Source organism: Mercenaria mercenaria, chromosome 5, assembly GCF_021730395.1.
Source record: "Mercenaria mercenaria strain notata chromosome 5, MADL_Memer_1, whole genome shotgun sequence".
Lineage (NCBI taxonomy): Eukaryota > Metazoa > Mollusca > Bivalvia > Venerida > Veneridae > Mercenaria > Mercenaria mercenaria.
The window spans coordinates 25,724,145-25,748,849 of record NC_069365.1 but is presented as its reverse complement, the minus strand read 5'-3'; the positions used below and the strand labels follow the sequence as shown (position 1 = coordinate 25,748,849).

At 35.3% G+C, this 24,705-nt stretch overlaps 3 protein-coding genes across 3 annotated transcripts; 2 read left to right on the top strand and 1 right to left on the bottom strand.

Moving 5' to 3' along the window:
* Window positions 1-471: 471 nt before the first annotated feature.
* LOC128557276 (uncharacterized) lies at window positions 472-1,251 on the top strand. Its single transcript, XM_053544491.1, has one exon. It carries the CDS (start codon window positions 472-474, stop codon window positions 1,249-1,251), a length of 780 nt encoding a protein of 259 aa, XP_053400466.1.
* Window positions 1,252-2,480: 1,229 nt separating this feature from the next.
* On the top strand, window positions 2,481-8,122 carry LOC123556771 (uncharacterized). Its single transcript, XM_045347740.2, has 3 exons — window positions 2,481-2,608; window positions 2,811-3,224; window positions 6,073-8,122. Exons 1-3 carry the CDS (start codon window positions 2,507-2,509, stop codon window positions 7,603-7,605), a joined length of 2,049 nt encoding a protein of 682 aa, XP_045203675.2. The 5' UTR covers window positions 2,481-2,506; the 3' UTR covers window positions 7,606-8,122.
* A 10,137-nt stretch (window positions 8,123-18,259) lies between these two features.
* On the bottom strand, window positions 18,260-19,189 carry LOC123558256 (E3 ubiquitin-protein ligase TRIM33-like). Its single transcript, XM_045350135.2, has one exon. The coding sequence runs from the start codon at window positions 19,187-19,189 to the stop codon at window positions 18,260-18,262; it is 930 nt and encodes a 309-aa protein (XP_045206070.2).
* Between the last annotated feature and the right edge of the window lie 5,516 nt (window positions 19,190-24,705).

Genomic DNA, 24,705 nt, shown 5'->3' with positions numbered 1-24,705 from the left:
CTAGAGAAAAGATTTGGAAGAAAAAAAACTCTGTAATGGTCACTCATTCATGAAATGTAGCTCCTCCCTCCTGCACCGCACTAGCGTATAGCGTGTCGGTTCTAAGAACGTACACATGCTAGTATTATACTGTAAATCAGTTATCTTGTATTAGCTGTAGTGAATAAACGTAGTGTTAAACAATCCCGTCTTGGGTCAGTCATTTATAATACAAATCCATTTAAGGGTCCGAAATGTTCATATATATAATCAGAGCATTACATTGGCGACGAGGATAAAGCCTGCTTTTCGAAGAATTATGGAATACAATTCATCAATTTAATCAGTGCAATAAAACAGTGGATATTTTTGAACAATTTAACTATGGCTAGCATTCCGGAATTTCCGAAATTTGAAGTTTACAGTGATGAACAGTCTGCAGGTGTAAGATAGAACAAATATGTCGCGAAATTAGAGAATTTATTTGTGGGAATGAACATAGACAAAAATAAAAGAAAAAAGGCATTGTTATTACACTACTCCGGAGATGACGTATTTGAAATATACGAGACGCTCAACCTTGGAACTACCGACGACAATTATACAGAAACAAAATCTGCGCTTCATGACTACTTCATGCCAAAAAAGAATAAAGAATTCGAAAGATTTGAGTTTAGAAATCTGAAGCAAAATCAAGGCGAGACAATAGACATGTATGTAACGAAATTACGACAGAAAGCGGAACATTGTGAATTCATTGATAAGGATGGTGAAATTAAAAGTCAGATAATACAAGGGTGCGTATCAAAGAAATTAAGAATTAAGTGCTTAGAAGAAGAAAAGGAATTGAAAGATTTCCTAATTTTAGCAAGAAGTATGGAAATGGCGGAAAAACAAGCACAAGCAATGGACAGACATGACAGTCTTCCGGTAAACAAAATTAAGAAACACCCTTCCCAGAGACGAAAGCCTGAAAATCCTGCTTATCAGAAAGAAATACTGAAGTGTAGAAACTGCGGTGGAACTTATCCACATGCGCGAAAATGCCCACCCCTTGGCGCAAAATGCAACTACTGCCATAAAAGAAACCATTTCATTGGGGTTTGTCGTAAACGGCTGAAGTCAAAAGGACAACTACACGAAATATCCGAAAATAACAATGGCTATGAAACCAACAGTGAAGACGAATCTTGTTCTGAAACGGATGTGGCTTTTGGACTTAGTGTTGTAAAGAAAATTTCAAACAACGGACTGGGTTTTATAGGCTCTTGAGTTGCTGTAGGAGAAGCGGACATGCACGGTATGCAGCTAGCACACGAAGGTCATCAGGGTCGTGTTCGCTTGCAAAGCACTTTTGACAGAAACATGTTGGTTTCCATACATGGATACACGTGTAGATGAAATGTGTAAAAACTGCATACCGTGCATGTCCGCTTCTCCTACAACAACACAAGAGCCTATAAAACCCAGTCCGTTACCAAAACAACCTTGGGACGAAGTATCCGTGGATTTTTTCCCGTCAGGCGAATATTTCATGGTAGTCATATGTGACTATAGCAGATATCCTGTTGTAGAAAAACTCCATAGTCTTTCTGCGCAAACAGTTATTCCTCATTTTGAGAAATTAATCAGTTTGTTTTCTATCCCAAGTGTCGTGAAAACTGACAATGGATCTCCATTTAGCAGTCAAATATTCTCGGACTTTGCAGATCGTTTTGGTTTTAAACATATGTTCATATATATAATCAGAACATTACCAACTCAATATTAAAATTTGCGCATATACCCCAGATATCATCTCCTTTATATATTAATTGACATTTTCAGATAAAACGATATTGCCGCATCATGGTATCAAATGTTTTTTTATAGAAAGTTTTCACACTCTTAAAGAAATTAGCGCTTATAGTAAGTTTAATCTCTTTCACTTATCAGTCATGTTTTTTAAGAGGTCATGACTTGTGACCAGAATTTACTCAAATCTAAGGCCAGCAAGTGCTTGAATATTCATTTAGTTATTCGCATTATGCCGCTCGAAAGAAATAGCACTAAATCCTTAATGAAGTGATATTTTACAAATCTGGTCCCTTTGGCAGAAAAGATCATTGTTTCATTTAGTGTAAGAACGGTAACTTATTCAACGAGGGATTTAAAGATGTAGAATTTTTGCGACTGCTATAGCCACTAGTGTGAATGTAAGTTTTGTTGTTCACGAAAAAAAGATGTTTTGATCTTGCAACAAATTTTACTTTTATAAGATATCTTAATAATCAGTTCAATCAAACTTTTATTCTTTTTACCATGATACGTTTTGTCACTGTTTGAAGAAAGACATATATTAATAAAATTTATGGGGATTGTTTTACAACGACAAATTCATTCCAATTTGTTTGATAAACGTAGATGTAATATCTGCCTCATCCATCAATCTGAAAACCATGTGATGTATCAACGCTAACCACGGTAACATTAAAAGTAATTATTATAAAACAAGTGATGGACTGAGCTAGCTAGCTTACAATCGTGTATGACGGATCGTTGTAGCGTGCGTGTCAGAGGTGTGAAAACGTTCACGGCTTTATATAAACGCTGTTGCAGAAACATACTTATCAACTTGAGGACAACAGTGGTGAGACATTTCACGTCCATTTAATAATGCATTGCAAAATGTTGTAAAGCTTATATACAAATGGAATATATATTTCTTTAACAAGCTGTTGGAATAACGATTAGCAAAGATAATTCAATTACATTTATAGTTTACCATTAAATTTTCTACTTCGAGATGAAAATTTGTTGACCTATTGCATTATATTTTGTTTTCGTTCTAGATACAGCGAAGTATAATGACGATGCGGAACTCATTACTGGTGTTGCCTGTCCTGCTGGCGTTTGTTTGGATGTCAGAAGCAAAGATTTTCATTCTCCAAACTGATTTCCATCGAAACAGAGAAAATCACCCTGTGTGGGACCTCACTAACTCTTCAGATGGAACGGCTGTCATCCTTGAACCTAACAAGTATCTTTCCGTCAATTTTTGTCTACGACGACGTACTAAGGTCCGGTTGACCGACTTCCGGTTCTCTAATGGAAATAACAGTGAGATTGTTCAAGTCAAGATTGATAATACACTGATGGGTTTATTTGAGTCTGCCACAAATCCTAAGCGGAGTTGGAACATTTTCTTTTCAACTGGAACTTTCCCTAGAGTCCCTGACCTTGCGATAGGATGGCACAAATTAACAGTAAGTAACATTGTTTTATACAAAAGAAAAACGGTTTAATATAATAGCATGTTTAAATACGTATAGTGCGGTATTCTTGAATTACACGGTGAAAAAAAGAGCTATGTACATAAAGAAATACAGAAAAGGTCAACTACCTCGAAAAAATAATAGCTCTGCATGATTAAATACTTAATCTATCAAACAGAACTTTAAGACCTAAAAAATCTTTGTTTCTGGTAACACACTCCAAAAATTAGGGTAGGTACGTTGGAAACTTTTTTATTTTATTTTTTTGGGGGGAAGGTGGGGGGGGTGGGGGGGCGGGGATATTTTTTATTATGTGAGATTTTTCGGAAATTAATTTTGTGTCAGAAAATGAATACAAATAAGGGGTTATGCCTTTAGAGCGTCAGTAAGTTGATCACTGACCATGTTTAAAGCATAAAAAGTGCAGTTTTGCAACTTTTCATAAAAAAGTTGAAAAAAAACTTCGTAAAGGTCATAAAAACATTTAGGGTCGGGCCAAAAATATAGGGTAGGTCGTGAAAACTTATTTCCCATCTTGAAATATTCAAATGTTTTTTGCTTTAATCAGTTTATGATCAAATTATACTTATTTCACACCGAAATGCAGTCAGCGGATGAATTAGTTTTTATTCCACATGGCTAGTGTTAGAAAGCAATTGACTTTTTTGGAGAGTTAAAAATCGCATAATACTTATGTGATTCATAAGAAAAACTTTTGAGTTAATGTGCTGCGCTACATTAAATAGTTCTTTTGATGAGCACTGGGATGTTTATTATCAATCATAGAGTAGTCCAGTCCACGGTTATATCACTGGCAATCCTACTGATTAGATAAAAAGGTAGGTAGGTAGGTAGGTAGGTATAGGTATAGGTATAGGTATAGGTATAGGTATAGGTAAGTAGGTAAGTTGTTTGTTGTTTTATTTGGGGTGGATAACGCCGTTTTTCAACAGTACTTCAGTCATGTAACGGCGGGCAGTTAACCTAACCAGTGTTCCTGGATTCTGTACCAGTACAAACCTGTTCACCGCAAGTAACTGCCAACTTCCCAACATGATGGATCGATGAATCGATGGATCGATCGATCGATCGATAGATAGATAGATAGATAGATATATAAAAAGTATGCTTAATAACGCACACATTAAACATTTACGAATGTTGTATGAGAACAAATGTTCATATAAGGTACCGTTATTTAGTCATTTTATAGCGCGATAAAAGGTGCAAATTGACAGTGTAATGAATTAATTTGACTCGTACACAGTCGGTATTCAGCTCGTCCAAACGTTGATTATTTCTGCTATAAGTTCGCCCAACACAATCTAGCGTTATTCTTAACTGGTGAATAATTTCATACGGCATCCTGTCAAATAAATATACGAAACTTAAGTGAAGCTTAAACTTAAATTTCTCAATGTTTGAAAGATTGCAGGCCATAGTTTTACAAACACGATATGAATATCCAATTCTTATGGAATTAGCAGTTGACCTATTTGCAACATACATTTGAAAACTAGGATTGTTTTGTTGTTAATGCCTCAGTAGTAAAGACAAACTTAGACGTACTTTAAGAATGTAAATTTTAACAACCGGAAATAGCTCATAAAAAGTTTATTGTTCTCTTACAATATCGTACATGCATTGAAGGAAATAACATAAAGCAAACGTTCGTAAAAGTATTAAATGTTTATTTGTTTACTGCAGACATAAAATACTTTAAACAATGATATTTCACTACTTTGTAATATTTAATGACTTCATAATAACCTGTCAAGCGGAAACTTCGAAAGACAAGTTTTTACTTTTCAGTATCAAACATTTGCATATAGATCCAGCAATTAAACAAACATTTACTATCCATTTTATATAAACAAAACATGTTAAGGCTGTTGGCAAGTTAGTTCAAAGTCATCAAAATGACATCATTGTTAAAGTCAGTCTGCTTACTTCATTTCGTAAATTAAATGTGGCAAACCATCAAAGCATGCCTGCGTTTATGTCGTCAAACTACAAACTTCAATTTACAAAGGCAACCTACAAACTTTATTTCCGTTTATGTGGTAATCCAGTCAACATTGTATCCGTTTATTTGGTCATCTTACAAACATTATTTCTGTTTGTGTTATCAACCAACAAACCTTAATTCCGTTTGTTTTTGTCATCCTACAACCTTTATTTGCGTTGATTTTATTATCTTACAAACTTTATTTCTGTTTATGTTATCAATCTTCAAACTTTATATTCCGTTTATGTGGTAATCCAGTCAACATTGTTTCCGTTTATTTGGCCATCTTACAAACTTTATTTCTGTTTGTGTTATCAATTTATAGACTTTGCGGTCGATTTACAGTCATCATTTCTGTTTGGTTTGTCATCATACAAACTTTATCTACGTTCATGTGGTCTTCATTTGATTATGTGATCATACTCCTACAAACTTTATATCCCTTTATGTGCTATTCCTATGTACTTTACCTCCGTTTATGTTGTCAACCTTCAAACTCTATTTCCGTTTGTTTGGTACACCTGCAAATTTTAACTTTGTTAATTTGGTCATCTTAAAACAGTATACTTAGTTTATGTAGTCTTCCTATAGTTTTAACTTCATTTTCGTTTATGTGGGCATCTAATCAAGTTCACTTCAGTTCTCCGAATTTTAATTAAAGCTCTTTGATAATGTCGACATAAATATCTCCTAGCCCTTCATGACTTCATCCTGCCTATTTCATTTCGTTTATGATGCCAATCTACAAACGTCAGTCTTATTTGACATCACCCTCCCACAATTATCAAATCTAAATTTCCAAAACTATTTAACAATTCCAATATGTTACAGGTATCGTTCAATGGTACAGCAGATGGGTTTGCAGTGGATCATATTGAGATGGACGTAGACGATGACAAAATTACAAAAGATATCCTATCATGTGAACTCACCTGTATCCCTGACCTCAGTTATCACGTTCGACAGAATGACATCCTTACAGAGGCTTCATTCATTGTGCAAGAATCTTACAAAACTACCTGTCCAGAGGTTGATAACATCAACGTGCCCATTTTCAATCCTTCTGTTCAAGAGTACGAAATAACTGCCGCCTTACCGCAATATCGCGCCTTCTCAAACTGGAGAACAGAAAACACAACCGGTTGTCCGCATCTGTCGCCCTACTACTGGTCATTTAACAATATAGAGCTCATGCCAAACATGAGGAATATAATAGAAATACCTAAGGCCAAATTGTACTTTAGTCATGGTGAGGATGCTTTCTCTAAGGTGGCGCTTTTGATGCTCGTGTCTTTTAGACTCGAAGGCAAATCGAAGGGCATGGTCGATAGTGAGATGGGAACAATGCTTAAGATCAAGTTTTCACATCTTACCTCTGACGTTAGGCTAACCTTCAGATACAAGGGGAGACTACCTGGAATTTCAAACCCGGAAGTTAAACACGTGACACCATTGCGTTCTGAAACTGAATGGAACACTCGTGACTTCAGCTGGACCGATGTAGACTACAACGTCATCTTAGTTTACATTTCATCAAATTCCAGCAAACCTCTTCATCTGGAACATTTATTTTTAGAACGCCGACCAATGCTGCCTGACCAAGTTAAAAGCATTTATAAAGGAGATGACACAATTATCGAAGCCGTCTTCAGTGATTTCTGGTGGCTAAATCCAGATGCTATGGCGGTTCATTTGTCTACTGGAGAGGTCTACAACAATGTGTCATACTTTCGAATATACAGACCGATTCCATGGAATTCTGGCTATGCTCAAGTGTTTGTTCTATACCAGGATGGCAATGCACGTCTTCTTCCTGTACCACCAGAGGGTGTAGACTGGATTCCGTTTGGATCGTCTGTAATAATTGGTCAAACAGACCCTACGGTTGTCCGACCTTTTGCTTCTATCACCGATACTTATATTGATGTTAACACTCTCGGTATGCATCTTCAATATAAAGATGGCGGATCATGTCGTCTGACGATGCTCAGCAGTCTAGCTGAAACACGTGTAATCGTTTCTGATGTGTACTTCGCCAGAAATCCTATACTGTTTCCATTCACTACATTTAGATCAATGTACGTTGCCGAGGGAAACTCAGATGTCGATCATATAAAGATTAATGGTATCTACACAAGACATATCATGGATGACTTCAATGCGATGATGGGTCGCAGTTTCGTATTTCACCGGAAGTGCATGTCGCGCCATCTTAATCTTAGTCCTGATATTTATATTGATATACGAAGGACACGAAATGGCGTTGCCAAAGTTAAGTTAACGCAGTCTCATCCATTCCAAAGTTTATTACAGCGAATCCAGAATCATCGGTATCGCCTGTGGACCCCACGACTGCGGAGCTGAAATTCTGTTAACAAACATAACTCACTACTAGTCTCTGTATGTTGCAGATGACTCATGCGCTGTTTCGGAATACTGCTCTAAAAATCTGAACTATGAATGAAATGGTTGTCGTGTCCATAACGCTGACATGAGCTATGAACGGAGGAAGTATATCATCAATTAAAGATGAAAACGCAGAACTGAGGAACAGTGTCCGTATGTTTGCATGGCGAAATTGTACATTTGAGCATCTGTTTAATCAAAATCGATCTTGCCAGATTCGCTTCTATGTATTTTTTTATAACTTTCATTAGATTTAATTAGTATTGCATGCGTGATCAACATTATTTAATTAGCATAACTATAAATTATTATTCAACTGTGTACAAAGTTTACAGATGAACATTCATTATTCATTCAACGTTGAACCTTATCATTTATCAAACCAAGTTATAAAATCATTTATCATGTTATTTCCGTGTTTAACTTGATGATTTTTGTTAATTTATTGTCATTAACATTTTATTAAAAAAAGTAAGAAAAACGTGTGTTCTTTTCAATTTCGATGATGGATAAATGCACATTAGACCCAAAAAATAAAACAACTACAATTATCAATTATACATAGTTGAATGTTCGATTTTTTATAAAAGTAAATATTTCGCTTTTTATTGGAAATAAAGATCAATCAGCTAACAGTTTTGTAAGAGTAATATCAAACTCTTTTCTCGACTTAGCATTAGAAATATTTATAGTCGTTTAAACACTTAAGAGAGATATGTTCGGAAAGTGGACTGACTCCAAATTATTGAAACAATCAGTCATTGTTCAGTTATGTCTAAAATACGTTTCCACTTAACGCAAACCTATCACACTCAATATTTCAAAGTAAATTGACAACGTCAAGCACATTTCGTCACATAGGTTCCATACAAATGTCACACTGAGTCTGCAAATGCGTTGGTTAGTCGTAAAATGTCCAAGCCCCCCCCCCTCCACCCCTCCCTCCCACACACACACACACACACACTACTTCTTTTCCCCAGGAATCCAAGATGTCGATTATATGTGACTGTATATCAAATGTTATGTTATACTTCAGTCACACATACGGCGCGGATAGGTACGTCTAGCTACGGATAGAAACGTAGTTATCCGTATCGATCCGTAACTGAGCCGTACGGACTGACACGGACTGATACTGATTACTACTTTAAGGTACGGCTCAGGTATGGATCGATACGGATAACTACGTTTCTTTCCGTGGCTAGACGTAGTTATCCGCGCCGTATGTGTGAGTGGGGTATTACAGCCGGTGTCGAGGAAGAGTTCTACAGATGTCATTACCTTTCATGTGCTTTATGCTTTAACAAGACCTATAGAATTTAAAGTCGTTGGCTTTTCAAACTAAATTCAGACATTTTATATATGCTGATTATATAGCGCCTTAGTGTCAATAGGAAGCAAACCTTATATAACTCACCCTGGCTTTTCCAAATGGAAACCCGACGTACGCTTACGTTTATAGGTTGTATGAAATCATTTATACTTTAATAAATAAAAAATATGTCAGTCGTTTGAGAAAGTAAATGTCCTCAAAATGTACACCTGCATTTCCAAATGAACCTCTGAAATTAAAGTCCTAAAAATCATACTAATAACTGATCCGAACAGCGTCCTATCTATGAGTTCTTCCGTTCATTTAGCACAAACGTCAGTGACACTACTCCACTTTAAGTAAATCACATGTTTGAATGCAGTATTTTTTCAACGATATATATCCGTTTAAAGCAAGCCTATAACGTTATATAGAAGCATCAGACTAGATCAGATAGAACACAGAAGTGAAATGTGCAGAAGTGAAATGTGCAAAAGGTCAATGTGTTCCGTGATTTTTGAAGTTTTGATAGTCTGGATCCAGAGAAACTGCTGATTGCGATCGTATACGCCTTATATATAGGGTTCGTTCTTGCCCGGTAAGGCAAGGCAACTGAAACACATTTTTCAATGTTTCAAGGTACATTTTTATAAATGTCTGTCTAAGTTACTTCTTGAATATGTTTGGTCTTTGTGACATATTTCCTAAACATGTAACTGTTAAACTAAAACTAATAGCATCCCTCAATTTTCTGTTTGTACCATACATCCATCTCAATTTGCATCCAACATCAAAACGCCGTGCAAAAAAGTTCCAAGGAAAATGCATCAATTCAAATTCAATTATAGTGTAATGATGGATAAACTTCCGCGAGGGTGTGCATATTTAGCTTAAAGGGATGTGTAATTATATTGTTAATATTTTTTCAATCGCCAACAAAGAACAGGTGCCAGCATCATACTCATTATAAAATGTGATCAAACGTTTGCACAAAAGGTAAATACAAACATTGTCTTACTAGATCTATTGTATTATTAATTTTCGCGTATCGTGCTCTGTTGTAAAGGAAACTTCGATTAAATACAAGTTATAAATGGTAGTATAAATGGCTTTAGTATACCGGTTTATTACATACCTTATAAATAGCAACAAAACATCACAGGACAAAATCCTGTAACCCTGGTCAAATATCCGGAAGCAGACATTACGACCCGAGACGGTTAGGCATTATCATTGGTCCGCCAGTGATGAGTGACGTCATTTTTGACGTCATTTTGACCCGTGTCGTCTTGATAAAATTCGTTAACGTCGATATTTTATATGAGTAACGTTATTATGTTAAGGCATATTATAAACAGTTAACTTAAAAAGCGGTAATGACGCTACGCCCTCGTGTAATATAGATTTAGTGGTGCAAATAACAGTCAAGTTCAGACCCGCCATAGCAGTTTAATAAGTGCATAGTGCGGAATTATTTTCACATCCATAGAATAATGATCCACTACCCAAACCCCACCCCACCCCCGACCCATACTCCTTGTCCTCGGGTCTTTACTTTATATATATAAAAACATTTCACGTTCATTATTTCATGCAGTATAATGTTACGACTCTTCCACATTTAGTAAAATGAACCTTAATGCAGTATTTTGTCCCTCAGAGAAAAATGACACACTTGTAATATATATTTATTGTCTGATATTAAAGCAGCGTCCTGCCAGTCTCGGCAGATATCTTTTGTACGTACATTATTAGTGTATTTACACACATTTGTCAGCCAGCTTTCATTGTATCTTTGTTTATACGGTTTGATGTAATTAATGATGTAAATATTCATGGCAAATGCATCAATTTATATTCAATTATTGAGTCATGATAGAATTCCACGAAGTTTCTCGCAAACAAACGTACATATTGTGGTTAAAGATGTGCGTAATTATTCTATTTACATCATTTAGGTTACCAACAAAGAATAGCTGGCAGTATCTATTTATCATGATATAAAGGAAATCTGAAATAATGTAACAAATGCATTCTTTGAATGCGAGATACTGTATTATTTACTTTCGCGTATCGTGCTCAAGGGTCAAATAAACGTCGATTAATAATCGTAGTATCCCTGAATGTAACTCATTGCTGTTTAAGCTCGTTTGCGCAAAATATTTATTTTTCTTTTTGATATGTTGGGCATGTCCACTGAGATCCTAGAGACTGCTGACTTCAACCTTTATTTCTGACAATGTCACTTATGTCTTGTCTTTCTTTCACTTTTTCATATTTATCAAACAATTTTATAATACCTGATCTTCGGTCTGATATCATATCCGACAGAGTTTTCTTTTTATTACTTAGATCGTTTTGATACTTGTTTTCGTATGTTTCGCATTTTGTGTTATACATTTGCAATAACACCTGCAAGGCTCTTGGGAAATATTCACATTCTATTATAATACAGCCCAATAAATAGAAACTCTACAACAGTGTATTATAGTGAATATGAAAGAAAAAAATATATAAGAGTCTGTATAGTATTCACGGTTGAAGAATGTAGTAAATTTAAAAGGTTTTGTTAGTGCTGTCTGTCTGTGTAATACATATACAAGTAGAGTAAAACAGTTCCTCTTATGTCATATAAAACTATTCAGTGGCGTGTCCAAAATGATATGTGCTTGTTTAAGTATCGCAACTATAGTGTCTCCCTGTTTAAAAGACAATGCCAAGTTCCAAAACGAATAGCCGCGCTCCAAGAACAGTCATACCCCCCCCCCCCCCCCCACCCCCCACACACACAAAGGAAAAGAAAGAAAAACACGAATCTTTACGGAAGTATATGTATTTTGATTTGATTTTCTTGGGTGTACTGTTACATCGACACATTTACAGGTCATATTGCGACTTTCGAACTGTTGATGATGGAGGCAAACCACAGATGCTTTAAACACGAGCGGACACCTGGTAGAACCACCGACCTTCCTTAAGTAAGCTCATAGGTTTTCTCACATGAAAGAATTCTGCACCTTCAGCGAGGTTTTGAATCCACATTCTGACGACGTAGTGGAAGGTGTGCGCTCTGCAGGTAAACAATGTTTTTTCTATGACTTGACCTACTTATTTAGTTTTTATCCCCATATAATCCAGTATTTAACACATCTGATATGTTATTGGGACCAAGTTTCATTAAGATTAGGCTAAAATTGTGACTTCTAGGATGTTAACAATCATATAGGTTTTCTTAAGATCAAGAAATAATGTGTCATCAGTAACGTTAATAAGGATTTTCAAATATTTTACCTATTGACCTAGTTTGATACCTAAAATGACCCAATTACAAAATAATACCAAATTTTATACAAGTGAATTTGACATTTCGTCGCCCAAGAACCATAATGTCCTATGTATATTTTTCTTGTTTTCGAGAAAATCAAGTTTGAAAGTTAAGGGGTTTATGACTTTTTTGTTTGATGACGAATTCTAACAGACTTGGTATGCGTTTTATTTATGTAGTTCTAAGGAAAGCTACGCAATATTATAAAGAATCGTTGATTCAAACATACCGCACTGGAGTGTCTAGGGCAGATAGAACATTCTACAAAATGTAATCGCTGTTTCCACTTAGAAGCATAGTGTACTTTGCTTTCAAAGGAGGGATTGAAGTGTTACATCGAACTTTTGGCTAAATACGTTCTCATCATGTTTCACAATTTTTAATTAAACGTGCCATTCCTAGAGCAGAACAATTGGACAAGTATGTATGAGTTTGGAATTAAAAATGATTACTAATACATGTACTTTCATCTAGACTACTGCTATATGGGAACTTGAGAATTTATTTCCAATTTTACTTATTGACTTCTACATCAGATCATTCTTCAGCCATTTTATATAATATCTCGTAACTTGAGAGGAGCAATCCATTGGTTACCACGCAGATAGAACATTTTGGTTCTCAGGAAAACTGCAAAATTGCAGATAGAACAACAAGGCTCTGTTGACATCTAAAAATAGAAATGCCCACGAAAGAGGACCAGGTCACTGTGACCTAGATCTCACCGAGAATATAAAACTCATTTCGGCTAAAATGACAGATAGAACATTATGGTTCCTGGGCGACGATTTATTTATGAATATCTGGTAGAAAATATGACTACAACAGTGTTTTTTATGATTTGATCAGTAATCTAGTTTTTGGCCCGAGATAACCCAGTTTTATACTTACCTTAAAGTGTGTAAAAGGTAATATCCTGAAAAAGCTTCATGACGATCAGTGGCAAAATGTGGCGTTTGGAGTGTTAAAAGTGTTTTGCTTATAGGAGTTGCCTTAGTAACCTAGTTTTAACCCAGAAAATCCAGTACCGGTATTCAAATTCATCCGAGATTTTATTAAGGTTAATATTCTGAGCATTTCAATAAGATTAAGTTATAACTGCGACCAATAGTGTGTTATTAAATGGGCAAATCATTGATGTATGCGAACGACGACGACTTTAATCGGCATCTGACCTGATATGTCTATGTTGACAGCAGAATACTAGTATACAAGTTATAAAAGATCGACGTGCAATAAGCCACGAAAGAAAATGTTAGACATAAAGGTCATGAGTAAAATGTATTTTAGTTTTACATATAAAATAAACACATTTTCTTTTTATTTCATGTTTTTACTAAATTTACCCATTTAATGGTTCCTTACCTTTTATAAATTTGTAAAGCTGGCCTGTCAGTAGGGTATTATGTAATTTCAAGCACCTGTTGTTATTCATTATAAGTACAAAGATCAGGCGTTTTCAAGCAATATGTTCTATATAAGTAGCTGATAAATCTTACACGTTGACTTAGTCCACATGATACTATCCATGAGCTCCGTTTCATCTGGGCCTCATAGACATTTGAAATCAAACTAGAAGCAATGATAGATGTGCACTCTTTTACAATTTTATGATCATGTACGTCTGTCGTTTTTAAGAAATCAATTGATGCTTTAATCTATTCTAACAAGTTGAATTTAGGATAAATGTGTCAGGTTTGTATGTCTTAAATGCATATAAAGCCCCCAGTATCTTAAAAAATAGTAACTGACCTTTTTCAATTTTACCCTATTTTCAACTTGCGTCTTGTGGGTTGTGTGTTCTGTCGTGTATGTTGGTGGTGTCTCTTCTCTCTCTTTTTTTAACACCGCGCTCCCTGTTTACAATTATACCCACACCTCCTTCTCCCAATTCATTATGTTTTCATAAGATTTTATTGTTGATGATAGTCGTAATGATCTCGTTTTATGACCTACAATGACCTATGCCACCTGACTAAGTTGGCACACTAGATTGCTTGATGACGTATCATAGGCATTTTTAGTTATTCGAAAAAATTGTGCAATGGCCTTGCTAACGAGATGAAATGTTCGATTTCATCACTACCTGTCTTGTGCAACGCTGAATTTAATGACAAAACGTTCATCCTGAATGAATTTGAGTTAACCAGTGGGGAAAGATTTTTTCTTTCTTTTTTTTTTTTTTTTTTTTTTTTGTTTATTTGATATTTTTGCTAAAATCACATGACAGATCTATGCTTGACATGTAGCAGCATTTTCATAAAACATCACATAACAAAGGTCCAGTATATATCCAGAAAATGCTGAATGTGAACCAACCAAAACGAGACTTACGATCCTAGAAAGGTTCACTAAGACTGGAGTTACCTACGAACATTGGAACAGCAACTTATGGTGACAGACGTTGAAACTTAAGCTTTGGAACGCACTCCCTCCAGGAATAAGGGATTCAACATCATTGTGTTCATTAAAAAATATCACTGAAAACACACTTTTTCATTCAAGAATACGGGAGATAATTTTTGAGATGACTGGATGAAGTTTCACACTTGTAAAATGGAACTGTGATATTGAAGTGTGTGGTAGTTCTTTCTAATACAGTATTTGATGACACCATTAACCGCGGGATGGGGTGGGGGTGAACCTCTATATGCAGTTCGTCTGGGGGTACCAGGTGTTTTAAGCACTGGTATTGGCAATAGGGGTAAAATGACCTCAAGGGAAGGGGTGCAGTCATGACTGTTTGTTACAATAAGGCTGTAATTATAACCATTATCACATATTTGACGTCGAGGAAGTGTAATAAAGCCATTAAATAAAAATTATAATACACTAGTCTAATAAAGCTTTGACGTCGACGTCGTTTATAGTATAGGAGACGTTGGTCAAATTGTCTTGTTTATATAGTAAAAGAAAGTAGATTTTTTTATGTTTCGACAGGAAAGGCTAACATGTGATAAAAAGAAAATTACATTTGTGACTTTCCACATTAAATTTATTAAACTCGTTGAATAAAATTGATAAAATGCTCGGCAGAGCCTCGCATTTTATTATTTTATTCAACTCATTTAATAAATTCAATATGAAAAATCACTCATGTAATATCCTCTATTTATCATTATTAATATTGTTATAATAACTATTATTATTATTGTGTACAACGCCATTGAATATATCATTTATAAAAATAGGCGTTTATTCAAATTTTTCAGTTTCAGTTTCAGTTTTATGATTGCATATGCATATTTTACTACATATCTGGGATATGTCACATCTTTAATTGTAAAGTGCCCTTGAACGTATATTTCATATGAAAAGGGCGCTCAACAAATCTGGTATAATAATAATGATAATAATAATAATAATAATAATAATAATAATAATGAAAGTATTTGTCATGGAAACTTAGATCAAACACCACCACAACAATTTGGGGTCTCATTTTAACTGATCTTGCAGTATGTGTGTTTGACTGAAAATATTTTTCTTGTATCAAACATGACTCCAACTTTTCTTTTGATCACTGACAATATTCTTTCAGAAAATATGCGCCTGTGTGTGTGCGTGTGCGTGTGCGTTTAACGTCTTTTTCAACAATTTATCAGTCATAAGAAAATGTAAATTTAAGACATTTAAAATTGGTCCTGATGTGTGCTTCAGTCATTTTTATACAGAATTAAGAAGAACAGCTATATCAAAACAGCAATCTTTAAGTGTCGTGTGGCGGCTGTAAAATGTCTCCCCGTACTTGGATTCATAGTTGTTATATTTTCTGGTTCTTTGGAATCATGCACACAGTTTACTGTAATAGAATTCCGCTTAAGCCGGTGCTAGGGGGCGTGACCTTACATTGCCTATCATGAACAGACTCAGTCAAACCGAGTCTGCTATCATTTCACTTGTTTGCATTCTATGCTTCCAAGGGATCTCTACAGATTTTTATTTTGTAACCTTATAAGCTACTGACATTTTCTTTCAGCTTTTAAATCTTACCATTTCAAATGTTATTAACTTCCAAATACAGCATTCTTGGAGTAGATCTGAAAGATATGAACGTAACCAAATTTGGTACTCCGTGTTTCGTTTCGTTGATTTGAGGAGGAAGAATGGTTTTGTATACATTAGCTGTTTCACTAGTATTTTTATGCCTCCGGGATCAAATGATCTAGGGTCATATTGTTTTTGTCTTATCTGTCTTTCACAAAGTTTAACCTTGCTTACAACTCATTTTCATTTCTTGATAGATTTCTTTCAAATATATTTCTTGTTTAAACAGTATTTCAGGAAGTTTGATCAGATACCGTGTATGTATTTACAGATTGTAAAAACGGACTAATGTATAGAAATCGCAATATTCCCTGACTGCAGCCCCCTCAAAATTAAACACTAAAGCATTGAATTCTGTGCCATAATATGAATTTAATGTATAATTAAATCTATAAATAGTGGATATGGATAAAGTAAAACAATAAATGAAACAGGAAGGAACAAAAAGTGGCGCCGAACGGAAGTTTAAACAGTTATCAACGTCAGGTGAATCACAAACACGCGTAAAGAACCAAAATTTTGCTAGGCATTCATGAAATGATATTGACTACAAACTCTGACTGATAGTATTATGAATTATTAGTATTACAGTTTAATATAACATTTAATATACATATAAAATTATGAAAAATATCGAATATCGCTATACAAAAATCTGAACAGCAGCTTTAAGGAAAAATTGTATAAGCATCTATACAGCTGTACTACACTAACAATGGTACTATGACAAAACCTACTCTTTACGAGAAAATGGTTTTCGAGTTAATATAACGCCATGTCAACGACAATCAAATTGGAAGTTCAGAATAAACAAAATATTAGGTAAAGATAAATTTGTCATCATCGACTTGGCAGAGCACCTTGTCTATTCTTAAGCATTGTCAACGCCCGACTTTCCTCCTTTTTTGTCTCTTTTACATCTCTAATAAGGTATCAATATTTCAGCTGTGTCGATCATATTGATATTGAGACTAAGCTACACGAAAAATCCTGACGCTACCATGGGTAGCAACAAGCAAGCGACAACTTGTGTTACAATATAAGATACTAGCCGGCTCTTTGTTTATCTTAGTAAGCAGTTGATAGCTGTTGCTTATCGCTACAATATCCCAACAACCGTAATATCTTGACTTTTCGCAAGTATATAATACACCAAATGCGTCCATGCTTATTCCTTGAAACGTGGATAAACTCCTTGATGAGTAACATAAATCTTTTACCTTCTTGCCTTTCCTATCAAACAAATAAATACCGTATCGTGCAACGACTATTGTACTTCTGTCCTCGCTGAGGATTAATTTTGCAGATCCTCTAAATGTTGCATGTGACATCATATTCAATCTAATGCGCGAACGTACTTCTCCCTCGAAATCGATTAATTGCAGTTCATTATCTAAAAGTACAGCCAGTTGTTCCTTTTCTTGGATGCAGAAAATGCTATCGCATTTATCTCCAATGTCTATTTCCTTCATTGTTGAAAGCTCTTCGTCAATTGAGATAGATACTATAAAGACTTTGTTAATGTCTGCGAATAACACAGCAACTGTTCTGTCACTGACTTTTGTCAAATCGCTTGGACAGCTTTCGAACACTTTCCTTCCTGTAATAATATTTTCCGACATATTTACCAATTTCAAAGTTCTGTTGGCTTCATCAACACACACCAGTAAATTTATTGGGAGCACAATAATTCCGGAAATTCGACTTGTGTTCACGTCGTTTTCAAATGTGACATTTATCACTTGTTTACATTCGGAAATTATCTTCTTTTCGGCTTGAATAGATTTAAGTTCCCCTACATTAGATTCTGATGTTTTCAGTTCAATAATGTTGTCATTGGCTTTGAACTCATATCTACTGATTTTATTTTGCGTTTCTATGCATTTCAGCTCGTTAGTACATTCTAGAATTTTCATCTTCGTGTTTTACACGGAAACAAAAAGGTGATATACATCTTTTGGTTTTGTTTTCAGATATTTGATATGAGCTTCTGGTGTCTCTAGATCAAACAGCATGGTATCAACCTTCCTTTCTAACGCTGTTAAATTTGTTGTGTCTTTATGTACTGTATCTTTTATCGTATTTTTAAGTCGGTCAAAGAATATTTCTATTTCAGACCTACTTTCTGAAATATCCGACAGAGTTTTGTCTTCATACATGTCGACTGCATGACGATTCGCTCTTATTTGAGTTTTCGTGCGTTTTGCATCGAAGGTTATTGATTTAAAACTTTCAATGGCTGCAAAGACTTCATTATCGCCAGAATATTCATTTAACATAGTTGCAAGACTTTCCGTACTCTTGCAGTCTGCATGTGTATTTTCCATGCAAGAAGAACAACAGAGTTTTTCATGTGTTTTGCAAAAGTGTTGAATTCCTTGTCCAAAATGCTCCTTGCATGTTTCAGTATTGTAGCCCGTCTCGCACTTTTTCAGTGTAGACATTTTATCAGTGTCAAGCAATACGTGATGTCTGGTAATAGAAGGTCGGCAATGCGCTTTGTTACAAATCTCACATAAAAATTCGTCACAATCAACACAATACCCTGCAGCTATAAGATTATGGCCATCATTTTCACAAGGATCACAAAATATATCTCGAGTTTTTCCTGGACGGTTTTCATTAGACGCTGTGTCATCTATATTATCGCAAGATAAACTTTCTGCTCCATTATTATCTTCTTCTGTTAACATACAACTTATCTCAATACGATTTTCTGTTGATGGCGAAGTTAGTGTTTCTTCATCTGATAAGGTTACTGTTCTGTTAGTCGCTATATCGTTATCAACAATGTTACCATCAGTATTGTCTGGTTTACTGTCATCTGCGTCATTGTCGGAATCTTGTTCTTCCATTTTTCTACCATGTACTTCCATACGCGAATGCTACCACGACAGTTTCAAACTTTAGCTAACATACAGCTAATCAGTATTCTTCTAGCTTTATTAAAACTGTTTTCGCTTTACCATTATACATAGTCTATTGGTCTGTAAAAGTGGTAAGGATTATAATTTCGTAAATATTTCAGTAATGCTCAACATGCGTGAAATCATGACATTTTTCTATCTATTTGGCAAGTTGTCACTCAGTTTGTATTTGACTTACAAAATCAATAGCCATTCATACCGCATGAAAAAAGAAACGTTTCAGCTGTTTAGCTAAGTTCAATCCATATGTATACAAACTATACGCCAAATTACATTGAATTGTCCGATTTTAAATTGCAATTGTGTTGGCAGCCTGAGAACCATCTACTAAGTTAGTATTGCAATACATAAACCCAAAGAGACTTTCTAAATGAAATTTGTTTTTATCTATAGTGAACCAGTATTACTTCACAGATCTTTCAGTCTCAGTAATATGTTGAGCATAACAAATGGGCCGCTGACTAGCTTTTACAAAAAGCTAACCTTGTATGCTTCCAATGTTATGTCGAAGCTGCTGAGTAAACTGAACCTGAAAGTAGGTATTTCCTAGTGCTGTCAACGCAGTATTTAAAGTTTTCATCACGTGTCTCACTTTTTGTTGATTTAACGTCCGCACTGACACAATTACAGGTCAAATTGCGATTTTCCAGATTTAATGGCGGAGGAAGACCCAAGGTGCACCTCCGTGCATTATTTCACATGAGCCGGCACCTGGGCCGACCTTTTATAAGCCTTCACATGAAGAATTCAACGCCCCGAGTGTGGCTCGAACCCCCATCGGTTAGGGGCATGTGATCCGAAGGCAGTGACCTTAACCACTCGGGCACGGAGGCCAGTCACGTTAACGTGGTTTTATTGCATTATGGTCAACCAATAGTTTTTGATTGCCTAAAGACAGACCTTCAAGACAAGGATAGTCTCGACTGGATCGAAAGGCTTATCAAAACATGTTATATTAAAATCGATATTTTTTACATAAAAATAGTAGCGGAGGCATTTAACACCTTCTAAAATATATGACAATGGTAATGACAATTTATGTATTGATGTTGGCCACCGGCCCAAAACAACAGCTATTTGCACATGCTGTATAACAATGACAATGACTGGAACCAAAGCGGGAATTATGCAAAATACTTATTGTGCACAACATAATATACAATAGTATAGTGCTACCAAATGTTTCCATTGGAACACTTATATACAATCACACATTACGTGAAAATAACTATGCGTATTTAAGGCACTATACTTTAAATCTTACGGTGACATGCACGTATGGAGCTTACATATAAATACTCACAAATACATGTACTTTTTATACTATGAAGAGTACCAACATAAATTTGTACTAGTCACCCTTTTGTCACAATATATACATGTGTATAAATTCTCATTTGATTCGATAAATACTAATTTCACAGTAGTAGTTTTGCTGTTTTATTCAACTTCCTGTATCTACTGAACTGATAATGATATTGGGCTGAAAATCCTTTTTAATATCTTATGGTACTGGTATCATGTAACAATTGCTACTACTTTAAATGCGTGATATACATACAAAATGTACGTTGTTAAATTTGAATAACACTTTCCGAGTTAGAGCTTATTAAAATACTGAATTTATGAATATTAGGTTTGTCATAAAATTTCCAAGCGATGTACCTTGCTCTTAGTGAAGACAGTTTTTGATATGCTAAAACAAAATAGAACTCATTTTCAACTGCATTATTATAAAGTTTACATAATCTTTGTTCTCTGGGTTTGCTATCATATCTACCTCTTTCTATTTCAAGATTACGTGTGAAGAAAGAAGAAAAACGTAATTTCGCTAGTGCGTTTCTGAATGTTTTAATCATTAAAATACTTAAATATTTTTCATGTGGAAAAGTATTCTGGAACTGCCCATACGCAGACAGTTTGAGGCTCCATCGTATCGACTTCCATTCCTGCAAATGTTGGTCCTTCAATTTTTTAATAAAAGCTTTAATGAAAACATCTTCATTATTCACCAGTTGGTCGTATCAAATATTTCCAAACCCATTACTACACAGCATATTTCTTAAACCCGTACACCAGTTTATTTCACCATTATTTGTCTAAGATAACATTTTTACAAGCCTATATGTTCTCCCATTTAAATTTTACACCAGTATCTTACGACACTTTTTGCGGAATTTATGAACATTGGAAACCTCCCACAATCACCAAGCACTGCAGCATTTGTTGTTGTTGTTTTGTTGTTTTTTGTTTTGTTTTGTTTTTTGACTCATAAATATCTTTTTCATGCATAATTATGTACTAATTCTGATGGTGCTAACTTGTATATCCCCCATATCTCAGCCCCGTATCATCACAGTCTTGGTGCCCACAGTATTATCCCCCATCCATTAAAAAAACAGTTAAAAACCACTGTTTTTAATCTTAAAACAAAAAAAAAAATGATTTTTTGCCGATGAACTGATACATTGAAAAGGTCCTTATGTTGCCATAACGATGTGGATGTTTAAGTACTAGGGCATGCTGTGGAACAACCAAAATGTCCAGTCCAGTAACAATGCAGGCTACCTTGCTGCCGTTTACATATCGGGCATTTAGAGAATAGTTTATTTATAAACAATATTAGATACAGATACAGATACAGATACAGATAGAAAACCTTTGCCGTACTTGGTGTCTTGTGGGGGGGCCATTTGGGCACTATGACTGAGTACCTGGGTGTATTTCACATGCATCATCTTACATCTTATCATAACATTGGACAATTTTTGGGGTCTCACTAAAAAGCGACAAGAAGCATTTTAGCGACAAGAAGCGTCAAGAAGGTTTATTTATAGAAATATAGAATTGTTCAACTACGTTCAAATGAAAACAGCACTTTTTGTTTGTTATGACAATTATTATCGACAAAATTTCCAGCCACGCATGGTATACAAGTTTTTATAGAAAGGTATCTCGTAGAACCTTCAAGCTACGTAACACTTGTAGATCCATAAACACTGATTTATTTGATATTCAAACTTTTGCAGAGCCTTCTGTAGCTTAACTATTGCAAATCTAACTCCATTTTAGATCTAGTTTTATTTTATTTTTATTTTATTGGTGGGTTTTACGTGTATGTGAATTTATCTACTATTTATTTGAAGTCGTTTAAACACTACTTCAGTTATTTACATACAGGCAGTTGATACGCCTTGTCTTCGTTCGTGGAAAGAACTAGTTATAGACTCACATAAGTCAAAATAATTCGACATTTAGTTTGTTTTATATTTGTGACGGTCACTCTAAATGTACCAAAATAATCGAGGATAAATAACAACACACCGTCATTTAAAGACCGATTTTACATTTTGAAATTTTACGTTGTCTACCTAAAGGGGATATCGACCAGTCAAAAAATATAACGATATTCAATTCTTGAGTACAATTATTTGGACTACCTTTTGATACATGTAAGTTTTATTTGAATTTATCTCATATTCGCAACAAATCAGCATCTCATCTAAACCCAAATCTAGCGATGACAATTTCTTTCCAGTAGAGAAAATAACTCGTAACTGTTTCCTAGGATCGCGTCAAGAAGGTTTATTTTAGTATTCTAAGTTATTTCATAATTAAAAAAAAATGATTGGTGTTAAATAAGAATGGTTTTATGACAAATATTATGCCATTAAAAAAACTGTTTTTTTATAATTGAATGACTTTTTAAGAACCGATTTTTGCGTCAAATATGTTAAAAAATACTTTTTTTGGTAACTGACAATACTCGTATAGGTTTGACAGAACCGATATAAAAACTTGTTTTGCTTTAGAATCTTGATCATTTGCTGTTCTTCTATTAAAAACTTTACAAATTTAAATCTATATATCTATCTTCCATAACCGTCGAACCCCTTGCGGGGACGTAGACGTTTTGCGCGTCAAAATCATAAAGAGAAAGAATATCGTGATAAAAATTTAGAGTGGAAGAAACTAAAAAAATAATTTTGGTGAAATAAAAAGGTTAAAACTTGAGTTAGCAGGATAACTAGGGCGAGACATGTTCAAGGCTGCAAACTGCGGCATTGAACTGCTCTAGGGTAGGGAGGTGGGCGACACTGGGGGGAAGTTGGTTCCAATGGTACACAGTTCTCGGAAAATAAGAGAACTTGTAATAGTCAGTGGTTGCAGTAATTAACCTATAACTTAGGAAATGGCCATAGTGGACACATCGGGTCATTGGGGTAAGGTAATGTACGATTGGGATAGCAACCAGATCATGATGAATCTTATAGAAGAGTGATAACCTAGAATCTATACGCCTTAAATCCAGCCGACGAAGGTTTAGGGAGTGTAGCATATCTGTTACACTAGAAGTACGGCCGTAGTCAGTCTTGATCCAACGGGCGGCTCTCCTTTGGACGCTTTCAATTTGGTCTATCTGGGTTTGGGTGTGGGGCGACCATACCTCGGAGGCATATTCAAGCTGGGGTCGGACTAGAGTCTGGTAAGCAATGGTCTTAATGGGTTGGGATTTGACCTTAATGTTTCTTCGTAAGAACCCTAGGGTTTGGTTAGCTTTTTTGGTTGACCTATTTATGTGATTGTCACATGATAGGTCATTTGAGATATCCACGCCTAGGTATTTAGCTGAGCTGACCGATTCAAGTTGGACTCCATGTAGGTAATACTGGGTAGGGATATGATGTTACCTTCTAGTGGCGTGGATCACTTGACACTTGGAGGGGTTGAACTCCATATCCCACTCCAACTCCCACTTTTCTAGAAGTTTTAGGTAATTTTGGAGAGTGACAGATTGATCTGCAGATGATAATGTTAGATATATTGCCGTTGCATCTGCAAACAGACGGACTTTGGAACTGATGTTTTGTGGGAGGTCATTTATGTAAGTAGGAAGAGCAGGGGACCAGTACGACCTGCGGGAACACTGTAATACTGGGATTGCATCAGAGGTGTGCACTTAGGATTATGATGGATCTATTATCTAAGAAGCCTTTGACCCATCTTAGTGTGTTACCTCTGACTCATATTCATGCATTTTTAGTAGGACTTTCTCATGACTAACCTTGTCGAAAGCCTTTTTAAAATCTAGACGTATAAGATCTACTTGTTTTTTATTGTAGACTGAGGTGACCAGATCATTTACTAACATAACTAACTGCATGAGTAACGCATGACATTTTTTCCCTAAATCCATGCTGTAGGTCATACAGAATACCATGGTTGGTGAAGTGCTTAACAATAGATGAGGAAACAATGTGTTCAAGAACTTTGCATAGGACACATGTTAATGAAATTGGCCTATAATTTACTGGATTTGACCTATCACCTTTTTTAAAAATGGGGGCAACATATGCGGATTTCCACTGGGATGGAAGTGAACCTTTTTCCAGGGATTTCTGGAATATGACCTCAAGGATGGGAGATAGTTCTACAGAGAGTGT